The sequence below is a fragment of the Pleurodeles waltl genome, chromosome 6, assembly GCF_031143425.1.
Source record: "Pleurodeles waltl isolate 20211129_DDA chromosome 6, aPleWal1.hap1.20221129, whole genome shotgun sequence".
Lineage (NCBI taxonomy): Eukaryota > Metazoa > Chordata > Amphibia > Caudata > Salamandridae > Pleurodeles > Pleurodeles waltl.
Window position 1 is genome coordinate 1598898171 of NC_090445.1, and position 17074 is coordinate 1598915244.

A 17074-nucleotide genomic window follows, 5' to 3' on the forward strand; every position below is an offset into this window, starting at 1 on the left:
CTTTCTGTCCATGCCTCTGCCCTGGCCTGAAAATGTTTGGCTTGTCCTTTTAGGTTCAACTCTTCGCTGAGGTGTATCAGTGTTGAAAATACCTCTGAGGATATACAGTAGGATACCTCATTATGATGTTTCTGTTTATTTCTTATTCACTCAATTGTATTTCCAGTCCTGTCACTTTGTTGTTCCTGTGTTTTTGTTCTTAAGTTTATGATTTGCTTGTTCTTTTTGCAATTTGTTTCACCGGTATGGACCACATTTCTTTTCTTTCTTGTATTCATCTGTAAGCTGTTCCTTTGACATTTCTTTCTTCTCCAGCTCTTGACTTTGCATCTCCATTTTTAAAGTCATTTTTGCTTTTAGCTTTTGTTCCTTGTGACGCTTATTTCCTTTTGTTTCAGTTGTTGCCTCCTGCTGTACATCAATCTCCTCTATCTTCTTTCTGTGGGCTAACTCTTTGATATGATTTGGTATTATTGGTGTGATGGGGCCATGTTTTTAATTTATCACATCCTATTTTGTTGTTTCCTGTTTGGGGAGGTGTTTTCTATGTGTTGCTTAGAGAAATTTAACGTCTTCTTTCTCCCCACCCTTGCTGCCATTACTCTTCTCAAGGCATAGTTTACTTGTTGAGTGTCTTTTCTGACCACGGGATCTAAAATTGGTTTCACATTTTCTTTCCCTTACTTATTTGTTTGCTGTTACTGTATTCCCCATTTCTCTTTCACTCTTTGCTTCATTGTGTTGACGTGGTTAGTCTTTTCTGCTTGGATTTCCTGGTAAGTCACTTTTATCCTTCATATCTTGTAATTTCTTCCCTCAAGTACAGGTTAATTGGTGCTTTTTTTTGCACAGTCAGTCATTATGTCCCTGTGCTGCATGTAATTCACTTAATTAAAATATTTCTAGTGGAGACCCATTTAGGTGCTCTATTTCCTCCAGTGTGGAGTATTGTTTAAGGTTCTACTTGGTGTGGATATTTTCATTTTAACCTCCAGAGTGGACTGTAAATTATGGTTACCCTGAGGCAGTGTTTTTGTTCCTTCTAATGTTCCTTCTGTAGTTGGGAAGCTAGAGGTTTCTACCTTTTTCCATGGTACAGAGAATTTAGACTCTGGTCACAGCACCTGTTAATGAAACATTGTTTCCAATGTTGACACACTTATCTTCTGATTTAGTATCAAATCTATACTAACAGGTTTTGTCTTCAAAACAACAAAGGTCTCTGCAGGGCTTGCTTTCACACTAATGTCTTATTTAAAGTGGGTGAAGTATTGATTAGAGTTTCTGTTTATTCTTCTATTTTGCCTTTTCTTCTGCCAGCTCTCGCCTTGTCTCAATGGAATTCATTTGGCATGTTTTAGTGGTCCCACAATTCCAGTTCAATCAGGTGGAACTACCTTAGTAGGACTGCTTCCCTTTGGCAAATATCTTGGTTTTAATTGATTTTTTGGCAATGGTGGCCTTCAGAGTACTGGCAGGTGTCTTCCCTTCCATTTGATTGGACTGACATTTTCACCTATGTTTTCCTATGCCTCTTCTGTGCTGTGCACTATATGTACTTTATATGCACCATCCACACTATGTGCAGATTATGCTGCCTACGTTGTCTAGCATCCTGTTTAGTTTCGTGAGTTGTGTTTTGCCCACCATTGCGTGGGCCCTTGAAGCAGGGGTCTGTCACCTCCACTAGAACTCCTGGAGGTTTTTGGTATGATTGGAAATACATCAATAGGTAATGCAGCAACAATAGGGCAAACGGAGGAAACTACGCTTGACCAGATGAGAAACAAGAGGCAGACTTCAGACAAAAAACAAAGGCCTCCCCATCAGCCTCTGATCTCCTCTGTTTGCCTACTTTCCTCTACTCTCATTTCACTCTTTCTTTCTCCCTTGCTTTACTTCCAGTTCATTATCATCCCTGCTACATGTGCATCTTTAAATTTTCCTCCCAAACTTTTTCTTCTTTACTTACCTCTCTCTGTTTACTCCAACACATGCTCAAATACTTACTCACTCATTTATCATACTCCGGTCTGGCTCATCCAGCTTGGCCAGCATGGTCCGTTCTCGCTTTCAGGATCCAACCGCTATGAGCTGCTCAGTTGGTGAAGTTACCCCTTTTGCTGGTGAGTACTGATGGGTGGTGGAGGAATTGGCAGATTGTGGGGGTGTGGATGGTTAGGCAATCAAGCCTCCATTCCAGCAGGTGGCCAAATCCAGGGCAGTCCAGGTGCCGTGCAACTTTGTATAGCCTCTGAGCCACCCGGTGTATGACCTTTCATTCCAGTATCCCCGTAAGATCACAGTGTGCCAGACTGCAGGGAGTGCACTGCGAGCAATCCACATTGGCTGCTTCGCTGACAGCTTTGACATAGACGCTTCACATCCTTACCACTTCAGATGCTTCACGTATTGATGTGAATCACTGCCTCTAACTCAAAGTTCCCAAATGCACACCATGGGAGTTGGATGGAGAATAAAAAGTAAGAACCCCAAAAAAAGATGCCGAGCACAACCACATGGACTTATCTCCCACCTCAGGCCGGCTTAGTAGCATGGCGTGCAGGAGCCCGTTCTTGAAATGGAGGACGGAAAGGGATATGACATCTTGTGCTCTTCAACCACCCAAATAAAGACCTTAGAGGAAAGCTAGTTACCTCGGCAGTAAAATGTGGGTCTGAAAGGAGAACTGCATGCAATATACACACCGGCTGCCGTGATGTATACTGCATGCACCAGACTAAGCCCTAGATGCTACTTCTGTAATGCTGCATACTTTGCCTGGTGCTGCAGTCACCATTCATAGATGGAGGCCATGTCACCCAGAAGAAGATTGGGGTGTCAGTCAATAATGGAACAACTACAGATACTGGCAGATGCAGGAGAGCACATAAGACACCACTGAAAGATACAAGAACCGCCTTATAGAAAATCTGACAGTACACAGTGTATAGAAGTATAAGGTGCCCTCAAATGCTTGAGTTTAACACAAGAACCCAGGGGCAACAAATACAAAATACGAATTCGACTCCTGCAGACAGACAGATTGTGTGTTCAGGTGTGCTACTTTGGAAATGCTAAACCTGAAGACAACCGACCCAAAGCCCATTTCTGCATATTATGTATGCTGTTTCTGACAACAGCTCTCTACAGGAAGCTAAAGCTGTCTATAGTCAGACTTAGAAATGGTCACTTCTATTAAGATCTAATAAAATATTGAATCCCTTAGGATCCCTGCCAGGGAGTCACTGACATTCACAGCCACTCGTCAGTAGGTCACACAGATCTCTAGGCTGCTTGCGACTTAACTAAAACTATGACACTAAAGAAATGTGATGACCATAAACAGTAGAAGATATGGCCAGGCAAAATAAAGGGTGATAACTAGGATGAGGATTAACTTTGGTTCCCGGTATGGCCAATAATTAGGTGGAGGAATAGCTGGCTAAATACATTATTCTTGGCAGGAAAGGATAACCTCACCATATGTCTGTTATGTTACTGAATCCTAAGCATCCCCCGCATTCCCTGACATGCACCTCTGTTATGGAACTCGAAGAAAAGTCAGGCAATCATTCCTAACAGAATAGGTAATGTTCAGGTGGGATCTGCTGGACCGTTCCATCAAGGGGGTATGTTAGAATCTGAGATGGACCAAATATCCTGGCAAGTTGCATTCTCATCTAAACATGTTACGTATAGGTACCTTTTCCGTGCTTAATGTGTGAATGACTCGTGTTCAGTTCAAACCTCTATTGTCCCTTTTTTTTCAAATTTTTCAGACATGCCCTATTATGTTCAATCTAAATTTCAAGGACTCGGAAAGCTGTGTAATGGCAGGGAAATGACTGCATTCCAACATTTTCTTACCCTTTCTTCCTCAAAGCTGATTAAGCCCTCATCATCGGTCTCCAAATCCTCAGACTCTTCTACCACCAGGGAGCGCAGCTCTGTGGGGGTTGTGTGCGGTCGGAGCAGGCTCAAGATGCGAGACAACGGAGACTGGGCTGCGCAACTGGGGAGAGATTCCTGCTGCTCCAGGTTATCACTCTGCTTCTTAGCAAAGTTCACAAACACCTATTTGGAAAGATATAGGAAAAGGCGTAAGAGATGTGAGGAACAGACAGTTGGTGAAGAGGTGAAGGTATAAAGTAATGAGGCAGAAAAAGGGATGTGACAATTGGAAAAAAAAACAATCTGGAAAATGGTGTGAGGTGGCTGGAAAATTGAGAAAAGTAGTAAGGAATTTGAAAGGTGGGTGGGAAAGAATAACAAACAGGCAAGAAGGAGTAAAAGAGATGAGAGGTAGACAAAAAGCAATGAAATGGCAATGACAAAGATAAAACTAGAAAAGGACAGACAGAATGTAAGAAAAGAAAAAAATAATAACCAAAAAGGGAAAAATCGATTGAAAGCAAGTATAAGTAAAGAAGGAAAAGAAGAAGAAAACCTAAGAGAAGAAAAATGTCTGATAAAACACAAGGTAAGCAAAAAGCAAATAAAGGAGAAAATATGAAAGCTGAAGAGTAAAAGGCAACAGGAATGTATAAAGAGCATGAATGTCAAATGAGACAGAGGATTGCTGCATCTGTAGTGTAATCCACACTGCAGTTATTGCTTATGAGACAAAGAAATGGAAGTAAATGAAGAAACATTATGGTTCCACTGTTTGAAGTGGCGTTTACTGCTAACAGATGACTGCTGAGGAACAGGCTCTAGTGTCCCCTTGCCAATTGTCAACCCGAAAAAACAGGCTTTAGAAGCCCTTGCTGATGTTTGCCTGAAGAGCAGGCTCTAGTGACCCCTGAAAGAGGCATTGAGGCTCAAAGAACTCACGTTGTCCAAAGTGGTCTGGCTGACGGAATAGTCTTCAATGCCCAACACATCCACCACCTGCTCCATTTTGCTAAATACCTGAGCCAGTGAGATCTGTTCAGATTTGAGCTGAAACTGTACCTTGGTGTGGTGTCGCTCCTACAGAAAAATAAATGGTTCAATGCACATAATATTTTCTTTCTCTCCCCCTCGCAAACTCTGTTGAGCTCATTCCCAAACAAACACTTTCAATCCTCATCAAAAGTCACTGTTTATGGTTATCCATTCTCTGTGCCCCTCACTAACAAGAGAGAACTGGGGCAACATAATCCTGAAAATACATGCAGCTTGGCACATGTTCAACAACAATCTTATATCCCTAGGTTTACTTACAACTTTTGGTTGTAAACCAATTTTGGATCCCTTTAATCTTACTGAAGCATGCCCTGGTTTGCATTTTTCAACTCATGTAGCTAAAATGGAAAACACTCTTAAAAACTGGGTGTGTGCAAGCATACCAGAACAATATTAAAAAAAACAACTTAAACATATGTTAGTCTTCAAAGACATGAAGGAAAACCAAGAGTTTTAAATAGTATCAAGTGCCTCTAAAAGGCAAATAGCACAGAGAAAGTGTTCTTTAAATGTAAAGAACATACTGTTTCACTAGCTTTCACTTTGGCTTTTTTTTTGTCCTTCATTAATGTTCACAATTCAGGTACCGTATATTTCCCACATTGCTTGTCTTGCTCCATGATATTTCCAGGAGTTCCTGACCGGACCTGGTCATGCAACAACGCAGAAGGGGAATGTGGACGGAGCAAGCAACAATAAGGTGGACAGGCAGGGAAAGCAGGAATCGGTCAACCCACAACATCGGAGGGGGCGGAGCAAGCAAAGACATAGGGGGAAAGAGGGGAGATGGCCTGCACTCAGCACTCTAAGTGAGTGCTGCAAGTAGCAGAAAAGAACTGCCAGGCCAGAAAGTGGAGCCGCAGAAGGACACTCAAAGAAAGGAAGCAGTACTTGACCCATGCACCACAGGAGGAAGAAACACTTGAAGAGGAAGTGAAGATAGCATGCACTGACCAAACAGGAGCCAGCAAATAAGACTGATGATGAAGCCAACCACTGGTAAGCCACGAGTGGGCTTTTAGCCCCCCCCCCCCCCATCCCTCCTCAAGGTAACAAAATATCTCACAAGTGACAGGGCATGCCCTATCTCACACAAGACCTAATGTGAAGCAAGCAAATGAGAGTGACAATGAAGCAAATTGACAGTAAGCAATGGACAAGCTTTAAGCTCACCCTATGTTTTTGGTCCACAGGCGGTCTTTTGCAGAAAAACAGTTAAAAGCTGCTTGTGCTTTGTCTCACTCTTAACAATTTTTCTGAAACAAGTCATTGTTTTATAAAGAGAATTTAAGTTTTATATGAAATTATGTATGATGTGGCTTGTCATTGTTCGGTATGGTATGGCCTGTCTTTGTATAGTATGCTATGATATAGTATGGTTTAGCTCACCGCTGCATAGTACGGTGTGGCCGGTCACTGTACTGTATGGTTTGCCCGTCATCGTATGGTATAGTATGGTATATTACAACCTGCCTTTGTGAGTATGTTATGGCCCGTAATTGTAAAATATGGTATGGTATGACCTTATGGTATGGCCCGTAATTGTAAAATATGGTATGGTATGACCTTATGGTATGGCCCGTAATTGTATAGCATTATATTGTATGGCCCATTATTGTATAGTACGGAATAGTCTGTCATTGTAAAGTATGGTATAGGCTCTCATTGCCAAATATGCTATGGTCTCTCATTGTATAGTATGGTATGACGAGGTATAGTTTGTCATTGTATAGTAGGACCTGTTATTGTATAGTATGGTCTATCCCTTAATAGAATAGTATGTTATGGGCTGTCAATGTACGTCATCATATGGTACAGTCTGTTATGGGATGTCATTGTGTAGTATAGTATGGTATGGCCTGCCACTGTATAGTTTGGGGTGGTATGGGCTGTAATTGCATTGTACAGTATGGTAATGTATCTCATTGTATAGAATGGTATGGTGTGTCACTGTATAGTATGGTCTGCAATGGCATGGCTTGTAAATGTATGGGACTTTATGGTATGGCCTGTCATTGTATAGTATGGTACTGTGTGGCCTCATGGAATGTAATGACCTGTCATTAAGAAGTCTAGTATGGTATGCCTTGTCATTTTATAGCATGATATGGTATGACCTTTCTTTGTATATTATTGTAGGGTGTGTTATGATATGGCATGTCTTTGTATAGTATGGTACTGTATGCTATGATATTGCATGTCATTATACTGTATGCATGTCATTGTGAAGTATGGCATGGTCTGTCATTGTGTAGAATTATATGATATGGGCTGTCACTGTACAGTATGGCATGGTATGGTATTGCATTGTATACTGTGATACGGCGTGGGCTGTCATTGCAAATTATGGTATGGCAAATCCTGTCACTGTATGGCTTAGTATGGTATGTTGTGGTCCATCATTGTATGGTATTGTGTGGAATAGTATGGTTAAGTCTGTCATTGTATAGCAAATAAGTACTATCATTCTATGACATGGTCTGTTATTGAATAGTATGGTACAGTATGGCCTCCGTTGTACAGTATGCTATTGTATGGTACAGTATGGCAAGTCATTACATAGTATGGTATATTATGGTTTGGTCTGTCATTGTACACTATGGAAGTGCATGATATTAACTGGCATATTATAGTATGCTATGGTAGGGCCTGTAATTGTATAGTACAGCATGGTTTGGCTTATCATTTAAAGTGTGGTGTGAAACAGTATGGTAAGGCCTGTCATTCTACAGGATAGTATGGTCTGTCCTGTCACTGTTTGGCATGGTCTAGCATGGTATGGTATGGTATGATATGGCCGGTCATTGTACAGTATGGTATATTATGGTTTGTCAATGTACAGTAAGGTATGCCATTTTATAATATGGTATGATTATGGTATGTTCTTCAGTAGTATGGTATGGAATGATCAATCATTTTTTAGCACAATATTGTATGGTATGGTACAGCCTGTCATTGTGCAGTATGATATGGCATTGATTTTACTATATAGTCATTGTACAGTGTGATATGATGTGCCATTGTATGTTATAATAAGGTTTTGTAGCTCTGTCATTTACAGTGTGGAATGCTATGGTCTGTCATTGCATGGTATAATATGGCCTGTCATATAGTATAGCTTGTCATTGTAGAATATGATATGACGTGTCATTGTATAGTATGGTATGCTACAGTATGGCCTGTATGATATGGGACGGCCTGTAATTGTATATTATCGTTTTCACTGTATAATATGGTATGTTATGGCATGCTATTGTATAGTAAGATGTTGCACAGTATGGACTGATCTGTCACTATATAGTATGATATAGTATGGAATATCATTGTACAGTATGGTTTGGCATTCTATATTATGTTATGGCCTGTCACGACATAGTATTGTATGGCCTGTGATTGTATAGTATGGTCTGTGATTGAATAGTATGGTATGGTCTGTCATTGTATGGTATGGCCTGTCCTTGTATAGTATTGTATGATATGATATGATATGACTATGGTAAGGCCTTTCACTCTATAGTAGGATATGGTACGATATGACCTGTCACTGTATAGTACGGTATGGCATGGCATGCTATTGGATGGTATTATATGATCTGTCATTGTGTACTATGGTATGGTATGGTCTGTAATTGGATAGTATGGTATGATCTCTTGAATAGAATAGAATGGAATGATATGGGCGGTCATTGTATAGTATTGTAAGGTATGGTCTGTTTTCATATGGTATCGTATGTTATAGCCTGTCATTGTATAGTCCATCATTGTATAGTTTGGGATGGTATGGGCTGTATGGTATTGTATGGCCTCATTGTATGGTATGGTATGGTATGGTCTGTCAATGGCCTTTCATTATACAGTATGGTATGGTCTGTCAATATATAGTCTGGTATACAATGGCATGGCTTGTCATTGTATTGCACACAATGGTTTAGCCTATCACTGCATAGTATATTATGTCATTGTATAGTATGATACTGTACAGCCTCAAGGTATGGTATTGTATGGCCTCATTGTATGGTATGGTATGGTATGGTATGGTCTGTCAATGGCCTTTCATTGTATAGTATGGTCTGGTCTGGTCTGTCAATACATAGTCTGGTATACAATGGCATGGCGTGTCATTGTATTGCACACCATGGTATAGCCTATCACTGCATAGTATATTATGTCATTGTATAGTATGATACTGTACAGCCTCAAGGTATGGTATAGCCTGTCATCGTATAGTATGACATGACATGGCCTGTCACTGCATAGTTTAGTATGGTCTGTCATATTATGGTATGTTATAATATGGCTTGTCACTGTATGGTTTGGTATGTTTTGCTATGGTATTGCCTGTCATTGTATTGCATGCATGTCACTGTAAAGTATGGTATGACCTTTCATTATATAGAATGGTATGGTATGGGCGGTCATTGCATAATATGGTGTGGTAAGTCCTGTCATCGTATGGCGTAGTATAGTATGTTGTGGATAGTATAGTATAGTATAGTATAGTATAGTGTGGAATGGTATGGTAAGGCCTGTCACTGTACAGCTCAGTATGGTATGCCTGTCATTCTATGCTGTGGTATAGTATGGACTGAATAGTATGGTACAGTATTGTATGTCCTACTATTGCACGCTTTAGTATAGTGTGGTATGGTATGGCCTGTCATAATAGAGTATTGTGCACTACGGTGGGGTATGGTCTGTCGTCGTATAGTATGTTATGGTTTCTCATTCTGAACTTTGGTACAGTCTGACATATGTATGGCAGGGTGTGTTATTGTGAAGTATGGTATGATACAGCCTGTCATTGTACAGTATGATATGTTATGGCCTGTCATAGTATAGTATGTCATTGTATAGTAGGATATTGCATGGTACGGTATAACTTGCCATTGTACAGTATGGTATGGACATCATTGTATAGTATGGTATGGCTGTCATTGTAAAGTATGACTGTAGCACAGCCATCATTGTATAGTATAATACATTATGGTATGGTCTGTCATTGTGCAGTGTGGTATGGTCTGCCATTGCATGGTTTAGTATGCTTGTGCTTATACAGAATAGTATAGCATGTATAGTATAGCTTGCCATTTACAGAATGTAATGGCCTGTCACTGTATAGTATGGTATGGCCTGTGATTTTATAGTATGGTATGACCTGTCACTGTGCTGTATGGTATGGCTTGTCATTGTATATTATGGTATGTTATTGCATAGTATGGTATCTTATTGTATAGTATGATATAACATGCTATCATATGGTAGATCATTTTATAGTGTGGTCTGTCACTGTATAGCATGATATGGTATGGCCTCTCCTTGTACAGTATGGTATGTCATTGTATAGTATAGTATGATACGGCCTGTCGCTTTATATTATGATATGGTATTGCCTGACATCGTACAGTATGGATGTGTATGATATTAATTGGCATTCTGTAATATAGTATGGTAAGGCCTGTAATTGTATAGTATAGTACAGTATGGTATGGTTTGGCCTATCAACTTATGTATGCTGTTAAATAGTATATTAAGTCCTGTCATTGTGCAGCATGATATGGTCTAGCCTGTCATTGTATGGTATGGTATGGTCTGTGATTGATTGCTACAGTATATGATACGGCCTGTCGTACATTGCGGTATATTGTAGCTTGTCATTGTATGGTATGTCATTTTATAACATGGTATGGTATGTCACTGTGTAGTATGGTATAGCATGGGATGTCATTGTATAGTATGAAATGCAATGGCTTGTCATTGTATAGCACAGTATGGTATGGTGGGGCTATCATTGTATAGTGTGGTATGGGATAGACCACCATTGCACAGTAGGGTATGGTCTGCCATTTTATGGCATGCCTGCCATTGTATGGTATGGTATTGCATGGTATGGTATAGTACGGGCTGTCTTTTTATAGTATGGTTTGGAAGGGTATGGTATGGCCCTACATAGAATGGTATGGTATGGCCAATTACTGTTCAGTGTGCTATGGATAGTAATTTTATAGTATGGTATAGTATGATATGTATGGCCTTTGACTGTACAGTATGGTATGGCCTGTCACTGTATGGTGAGGTATGGTATGGAGTGTCACTGTATAGGATGATATAGTATTTTGGGGTATGGCATGGCCTGTCATTGTATAGGATGAGATGGCTTGCCATTGTAAAGTATTCTATGGCCTGTCACTATATATTATGGTATGGACTGCATTGTAATGGATGGTGGTATGCTATGGCCTGTTAGTGTATGGTATAATGCCTCCTGTCTTTGTATAGTATGGTAGGGCCTGTGATTGTATTGTATTGTATGGCATGTCACTGTACAGAATGGTACGGCTTGTCATTGTATAGTATGATATATTATGGCCTGTCATTAGCACAACAGGGTGTGGTATGCCATTTTATAGTATAGTATGGTCTGACATTGAAAAGTATAGCCTGTCACTGTATGGTATGGCCTGTCATTGTATAGTATGGTATGGTGGAATATGGCCTGTTGTATCTATAAATTTGGTAATGACTGCTACTGTACAGTATGGACGTGTATGATATTATTTTACATTCTACAACACATTTTGGTAAGGCCTATAATTGTATAGCATAGAATAGTATGGTATGGTTTAACCTACCATTGTATGCACGGTGTGATATCGTATAGTAAGGCCTGTCACTGAGCAGCTTGGTATGGTCTAGCCTGTTACTGTTTGGTATGGTATGGCCTGTGATTGTATAGTACAGCGTATGATATGGCCTGCAATTGTACAGTAAAGTACATTATGGCTTGTCATTGTATAATATGGTATGTCATCTTATAACATGGTATGGATATTTTTTGGTATGTCACTGCTTAGTATGGTATGGCATAGACTGTCATTGTATAGTATGGGATGATATAGCTTGTCATTGTATAGCATAATGTGGTATGGTGGGGCCTATCATTGTATGGTGTGGTATCCATCAATATACAGTATGGTATGGTCTGTCATTGTATGGTATGGTCTGCCATTGTACTGTATTGTACTGAATGCCACTGTATGGTATGATAAGGCCTGTCTGTATGGTGTGGCATGGTTTAGTATGGCCTGTCTTTTTATTGTATGGGTTGAAAGGGTATGATAAGGCCTGTCAATGAATGGCATGGTATGGTCTATAACTGAAAAGGTATACTATATAGTCTTCTTATAGTATGATATAGTGATATGGTATGGCCTATGATTGTACTTTATGGTATGGCCTGTCACTGTATGGTGAGGTATAGTATGGACTGACATTGTGTAATATTATATAGTATGGCCTGTCATTGTATAGTATGATATACTTTGTCATTGGATATTATGCTATGCTATGCTATGGCCCGTCATTGTATATTATGGTATGGACTGATGGTCTGTCAGAGTATGGTATTGTGTCGCCTATAATTGTATAGTATGATATGGCCTGTTATTGTATCATATTGCATGGCCTGTCACTGTACAGAATGGCATAGCTTGTCAAAGTACAATATGATATGTTATGGCCTGTCATTAGCATAGCTGGGTATGATATGCCATTTTATAGTATGATAGGGTCTGTCACTGTACAGTATGGTATGGCCTGTCATATATTATGATATGGCCTGTGTTTGTATAGTATGGCCCGCCTTTATACAGTATGGTATGGTCTATCACTGTATAGTATTATATGGTCTGTCAACATATATTGGTATGATAGGACTAAGATAGGACCTCTCATTGCATAGTATTGCATGTCATTGTATAGTATGGCCTGTCATTATATAGTAAGGTATGTATGGTATGGCCTGCCACTGTATAGTTTGGTATAGTATGGCCTCTAATGATACAGCTTGGTATGGCCTGTCACTGTATAGTCTGGTATGTGATGGTATGGCCTGACATTATTATATATTTTAATTATAATACAATATGGTGTGGCCTGTCATTGTACAGAATGGTATGATATTACTAGTCATTTTATAGTATGGTATAACCTATTATTGAACAGTATGGTATATCATTGTATGGTATGGACTATCATTGTATAATATGGTATCATATGGTATGGACAGTCATTGTCTGGTATGGCCTGCCATTGCATAGCAAGGTATGGTATGATCTGTCACCCTATAGCAGAGGTATCCAAACTTTGATGCCAAGACCCCCTCCCCGTCAAAAATCTTTAGCCGTAAGGACCCCCACCTGACAAAGATTTCTAACACCTGGTACTCCTCACCATCCATAACAATAAACGCCCCCATTTCCCAGGGCAAATCGTTTTTACAGTCAGGAAATAATATTAAACAGTGTTTAGCAAACCAAAGGTTAGTGGGTGACAGTGGTTCGATTTGTCAGAGGCTTACCACACAGCTCAAACAAAAAGTCTGCAAAAAGAATTACCCAAAAATGCACGATGGTACCTTATTTTTCACAAACAAAACATAATTTGACAAAACCTATTTGGATGCTAACACCTATCTGAACTAATGTGATGGGTGTTCCTGTTTTTCACCAGAGAGACAGTCAATCTGTTTAGAACCAGTTTAACACCCAAATAGATCAATAAGCAACAAAAAGGTGAACAGTCAAGCTTTGCAACGGGCCTTCTACTGTGCAGAAGCATGTGTTGCTGCTTTTTAGTGTCTTTCGAACCGTTTGAAGCTATAAACAAATTATTATTTGTTAAAATCAGCAAACTATTCGACAGATGATGGCTAAAAAATTGCAGCGTCCACACAATCTCATAATTCCAGTGGACCTGGGTTTAATGGCTCTAATGCATTGGCTGTAACTTCAGTGCACAGCATCAGAGGAGAACCATCATATATTTCAAGGGATGCTGGTGGCTTAGCTTTAACAGATGCATGGAACTGGAGGTTGCCGAGAATCATTCATCATAATTAAAACATATCATTTACAATCATAATGATGAACTGTATGGTCCAAGTAGGTTGTTTTTTTTTTTTTATTCCAGGGGAGGAAGTAGTCCCTTATTCTTTTTTCACAGTTGTTTTCTAAAAAGGTTTCTATTTTTAACATTATGAAAACAGATGCTGCTATTTTAGCAAAAAATTACTCCTGGTTTTATTAGTTTGCTGCTGTTGTTTACTTCAGTTTTAGGTCTTTCACCGCCTGGTAGCTACATATAAAAAAAACGGGTAGCTTAAATGAAAAATACATTTTAAAAAATTGTTACTCAGTGGGAAATGCATTAGTACATTATGAAACCTCTTTTAGTTCATGCACTGTAGAGGTCTGTGTGTAACCAGCAAGTCACATATTTAAATCTAGGTTGATGTAGTGGAGAATAGCGACTTGTGTATTTTTAGTGCTACGAGGCAACAGCCTGTGACAGAAGGCACTGCGGATATAAAAGTCATTATTTTATATTTGCATTACACAGAGTATAAGATAGACTGCTACAAAATGTGCAAAATGTTTTATGATAAAAGGGTACTTCCAAAATATGGATTTTAGTAGTACCCGGACCGTAGGTGATACCATTTTTTTCACATAACTGTCCCTTCAACACCCCTAGAAGGGTATTAAGCGCTATGTAAATAAAATTACAATTAAAAGCATCCACTTCACAGCTCAGTTGTTATCTCTTTCACTACTACTCAAAAGCAAAAAATCTTTGTCATCACAAAGCTTCCAGTGATTCGATCAATTAAAGGCAGTACAGGCTCCTAAGCATCCTTTACATTTGCAGATTCCCCTCTACATTTTCAGGTTAACTCATAGCGCACATTTGCATTTATTTCAGGCAAACAGGCACCATGACAGGAACACTTGTTTAGCTGTCTGCCCCTCTCCCAGTTCCACTGAACAGAAGACTAAATGAATGACAATTCACCTGAAGTGTTTTAAACTATCAAGAAATAACCATCTCTGGAGGGTTGCATTTTCTCAAAACGAAGATTTTGGATTCCAGGCATAAGTGAGGCTGGGGAATGCGCGCCCTCCTTCCCATGACTCCATGGCCTCCCAAGGGGGTGGGGGGTGAGGGTGGGTCACACCCCACAGATTGACAACCTATGCCATATAGTATGGTATTGTCCAACACTGTATTTTACAGTATCGTATGATATGGTATGGCCTGTCAATGGTATGGTAGGACCTGTCATTGTATAGTATGGTATGGCCTATCAGTGTATGGAATTGCATGGTATGGTCTATCATTGTATAGTATGGTTTTGTATGGTATGGTCTGTCATTCAGACATATAGAATACCATACTATACTGTACAATTACAGGCCCTACCAAATTATACTATAGGATGCCAAATTATATCACACACATCCATACTGCACAATGGCAGGCAATACCATATCATAATATACAATAACAGGCCATATCATACCATACTACACAATGACATACCATTACATACTATACAATGACAGAGCTTACCATATTGTATTATACTATACAGTGATGGGTATGCTACAGTCATACCATTCAATGACAGACCATACCATACCGTACATTGAAGTCCATGCATACTGTGCCACACTGCACAATAATAGGTTATGCTATAGCATGATATGGTACAGTATTTCCTGTCATTGTATAGTATGGTATATCCCATACCTCTCACTGTATGGCATGGTATGGTATCGTCTGACATTGCACAGCATAGTATGTCACTATATGGTATGGTATGGAAGAGACTGTCATTGTATAGTATGGCCTGCCATTGTTTAGTATGGTATGACTATAGTACAGTCTGTCGTGTAGAAAAGTATGGAATGGTATAACCTGTCATTGTATAATATAGCATAGTATGTATGGTATGGCCTGTCATTGTATAGTATTGTCTGGTATAGCATGGCCTGTCATTTTATTTTACGGGTATGGCCTGTCATTGTATAGTATTGTGGGGTATGTATAGTGTATGATATAGTATGGTGGGTCATCATATAATATTGTATGGTCTGGTATTGTATACTATGGTAAGGTATGTCACTGTATAGAATGGTATGGTCCCTCATTGTTTAGTAGGATATATTTTGGTACAGTATGACCCGTCATTGAACAGTATGTCAGATATAGTACAGTTTGGAATTGTATAGCATGGTACGCATATCTGTCATGGTCTGTCTTGTAAAGTATGGTATGGCCTGTCTTTGTACAGTATGGTATGGCCGGTCATGGTACAGTATGGTATAGTATGGCATGGCCACTCATTGTAGCATGGTATAGAACGGTATGGCATGTCACTGAATAGTATGGTATGGTATGGTCACCCATTGTTATGTATGGTATGCTTAGTCGTTGAATGTTATAATATGGTACAATCTGCCATTATATAGCATGGCGTAATGGTGTGGCCTGTCACTGCACAGTATCATCTGGCATGTCAATATATAGTATGGTATTGTATGTCATTGTATATTACTGTGTGATATTACATATTATGTGGTATGGCATGGTATTGCCTGCTATTGTATATTATGGTTATATATTATGGCCTGTCATTGTGTAGTGTTATATGGTAAAGTATGGCATGGTAAAGAATGGTATGGTATGGACTGTCACTGTATAGAATGGTATTGTGACTCAGGAGCGGCCCTCGATGCTAAAGAGGGGTGGGCGTTGTGGGGGTGGAGGGGGCTTTGGGGAGAGAACTAATTTAAAAAAAAACAAAAACAAAAAAAACACTTACCTGAATTGTCGTCGCCACCGCACTGCTCCTCTCCTGCGCAGACAGGCTGCAGGCACAGGCTCCCAGCCTGCCCTGGGGCCAATCCTGACGCTGCTAAGAGCAGCATCAGGATTAGCTGGCAGCGCCCAGCTAGGGCTCTCCCAGGCAGACTAGAAGCCTGTGCCTGCTCTATCCTGCCCTGCAACACAGTGCCGGGCTGGAGAGAGCCTACTGTGCACGTGTTTGGCCGGCCCGAGACGGACTGTTAAACATACATGCACAGTGAGGGGGAGTGCTGTGCACCCCGCCTCAGTGCTTGTCACAGTCTGTGGCGCTGCCCCCTTTACCCAAAAACAATAATAAACAGTTTATTATAGTTTTTTGGTAAAAGGTTTGCAGCTATTGCTGCTGGCATGGGGTGGAGGTGCAACGCTCCTCCGCCCTAGCAGAGGAGCTGTACCTGTTGTGACTGGACCTGTTGGC

The 17074-nt window shown here is 40.0% G+C and overlaps 1 protein-coding gene across 3 annotated transcripts in view; it reads right to left on the minus strand.

Annotated features, from left to right (window-relative positions):
• ABCA2 (ATP binding cassette subfamily A member 2) overlaps positions 1-17074 on the minus strand; it is a 499989-nt gene that overhangs the window by 18157 nt on the left and 464758 nt on the right. For all 3 annotated transcript variants that reach the window (XM_069241449.1, XM_069241450.1, XM_069241448.1), the window contains exons 47-48: positions 4837-4974; positions 3871-4077 (exon numbers count right to left, since the gene is read on the minus strand). In XM_069241449.1, coding sequence (XP_069097550.1) covers positions 3871-4077; positions 4837-4974 — 345 coding nt within the window. The remainder of the gene's footprint in view (positions 1-3870; positions 4078-4836; positions 4975-17074) is intronic.